The sequence below is a fragment of the Neopelma chrysocephalum genome, unplaced genomic scaffold (assembly GCF_003984885.1).
Source record: "Neopelma chrysocephalum unplaced genomic scaffold, ASM398488v2 Primary Assembly neopelma1_135845, whole genome shotgun sequence".
Lineage (NCBI taxonomy): Eukaryota > Metazoa > Chordata > Aves > Passeriformes > Pipridae > Neopelma > Neopelma chrysocephalum.
Window position 1 is genome coordinate 1 of NW_020931715.1, and position 2,206 is coordinate 2,206.

Genomic DNA, 2,206 nt, shown 5'->3' on the forward strand with positions numbered 1-2,206 from the left:
GAAGGTTTTCCCAATTCCCATCAATCCCAGCCCCGCTTCCTCCTCAGAAGCTGCTGTGGAGCTTCCTGGAGGGAGTGAAGGGGGGCAGGGATGAGGGGCTGGGATGTTCCCAGCTGGAATTCCTTGCTGCCTTGGCAGAAATTCCAGGGTTTTTTTATCCTCTGAGCAGCGATTCCCATGTTTGTCCAGCGGGGCTCCTTCCCAGCTGTTCCCATGGAGCCGTTCCAGGATCCTGAGGTTCAGCTGCTTGCCTTTCCTGGCGGTTTTCCTTCCCTTCCTCCTCCCGGAGCTCTCAGAGGGGAAAACCGGGATGTTTTCCGTGAGAGACACCCCCCCGAACTTGTTTTCCCCCCCACTCCCCATCCCGTCGGGTTTTCCCGGGGGATGAACCCCGGGATCAACCCCCGCGGGGCTTGGGGGCGTGTCCCCAGGGGAGGGGGCGTGTCCCAGGGATGGGGGCGTGGCCCCAGGGATGGGGGCGTGTCCCCAGGGGAGGGGGCGTGTCCCCTAGGGGAAGGGGGCGTGTCCAGCGCGTGGGCCGTGAGGGAGGAGGGGGGCGGCCCAAGATGGCGGCGCGGCCGTGGCCGCTCTCGCTGCTGCTGCTGCCGCTGCTGCTGCCGGGGCCGGGCCCGGGGGGCTCCGGGGGGCCCGGGGGGCTCCTCGGCTTCGGGCCCGGCCCCGCCGCCGCCTACTTCCCCGAGGAGCGCTGGAACCCCGAGTCGCCGCTGCGGCCGCCGCGCGTGGCCGTGGCGCTGCTGGCGCGGAACGCGGCCCACGCGCTGCCCTTCGTGCTGGGGGGGCTCGAGAGGCTGCGGCACCCCAAGGACAGGATGGCGCTCTGGTGGGTCTGGGGGGGCTTGGGGACACCGTGGGGACACGGGACCCCAAGGACAGGATGGCCCCTCTGGTGGGTCTGGGGGGGCTTGGGGGCACGGGACCCCCCCCCGTGTGTGACCCCCCCGTGTGTGACCCCCCCCGTGTCCCCCCAGGGTGGCCGTGGATCACAGCGTGGACAACACGTCGGCCCTGCTGCGGGAGTGGCTGGGCCGGGTCCGGGGGCTCTACCACCGGGTGGAGTGGAGGCACCAGGAGGAGCCACGGTCAGGGATGGGGAACTCGGGGAGGGGGTCCTGGGGGGGCTCAGGGGGAGCTCTGGGGGTCCAGAGGGTCCCCTTGGGCTGGGGGTGCATCCCTGTGAATGTCCAGGCTTGGGGGGGGGTCCCCATGAATATCCAGGTTTTGGGGATCCCCATGGGCTGAGGGTGCCCAAATTTGTGAGAGGGGGGTGTCCCTGTGATTTCCCTGAGTTTGGGGGGGATCCTTGTGAGTCCCCAGGTTTTTGGAGGGTCTCCCTGGGCTGTGTGTCCCCCCTCTCGGGGTGTCCCCAGGCCGTGGGTGGGTGCTGGGGGGTCTCAGCGTGCCCCCCACGCCCCCCCCCCAGGTCGTACCCCGATGAGGAGGGTCCCAAACACTGGAGCCCCTCGCGCTACGAGCACGTGATGAGGCTGCGCCAGGAGGCCCTCGAGGCGGCCCGGGCCATGTGGGCCGACTACCTGCTGGTAGGGGGGTCCCAAATTTGGGGGGGGGCCTGGGAGGGTCCCCCACTGACCCCGGGGTGCCCTGGGGGTCCCGTGGGGTGCCCCCCTGACCCCGGGGGTCTCAGGGGGTGCCCCCTGACCCCGTGCCCCCCGTGCCCCCAGTTCCTGGACGCCGACAACGTGCTGACGAACCCGGACACGCTGGGGCTGCTGATGGCCGAGAACAGAACCGTGGTGGCCCCGATGCTCGACTCCCGCGCCGCCTACTCCAACTTCTGGTGCGGGATGACCCCCCAGGTGAGGAGGGACCCCCCAGGTGAGGAGGGACCCCAGGGGAGGAGGGACCCCAGGGGAGGGAGACACCCCCCCAGTGAGATTTGGGACCCGGTGTCATTCCTGGTCCCATTCCCTGTTCCCAATATCATTCCTTTCATCCCGGTGTCATTCCTGGTCCCATTCCCATTCCCAGGGCTATTACCACCACACCCCTGCCCCATTCCCGGTGCCATTCCCGGTGTCATTCCCCATATCCCTGCATTCCCAGGGCTATTACCGCCACACCTCTGCGTACCTGCCCCGTTCCTGGTGTAATTCCCGGTGTCATTTCCATTCCCAGGGCTATTACCACCATACCCCTGCGTACCTGCCCCATTCCCGGTGTAATTCCC

The 2,206-nt window shown here is 68.4% G+C and overlaps 1 protein-coding gene across 1 annotated transcript; it reads left to right on the forward strand.

Moving 5' to 3' along the window:
• Positions 1-616: 616 nt before the first annotated feature.
• On the forward strand, positions 617-2,197 carry LOC113962264 (procollagen galactosyltransferase 1-like; the record flags this gene model as incomplete). Its single annotated transcript, XM_027673044.1, has 5 exons — positions 617-841; positions 990-1,100; positions 1,442-1,559; positions 1,701-1,835; positions 2,083-2,197. Coding segments are annotated over exons 1-5 (490 nt in total), but the record flags the coding sequence as incomplete, so codon positions are not given.
• Positions 2,198-2,206: the final 9 nt, after the last annotated feature.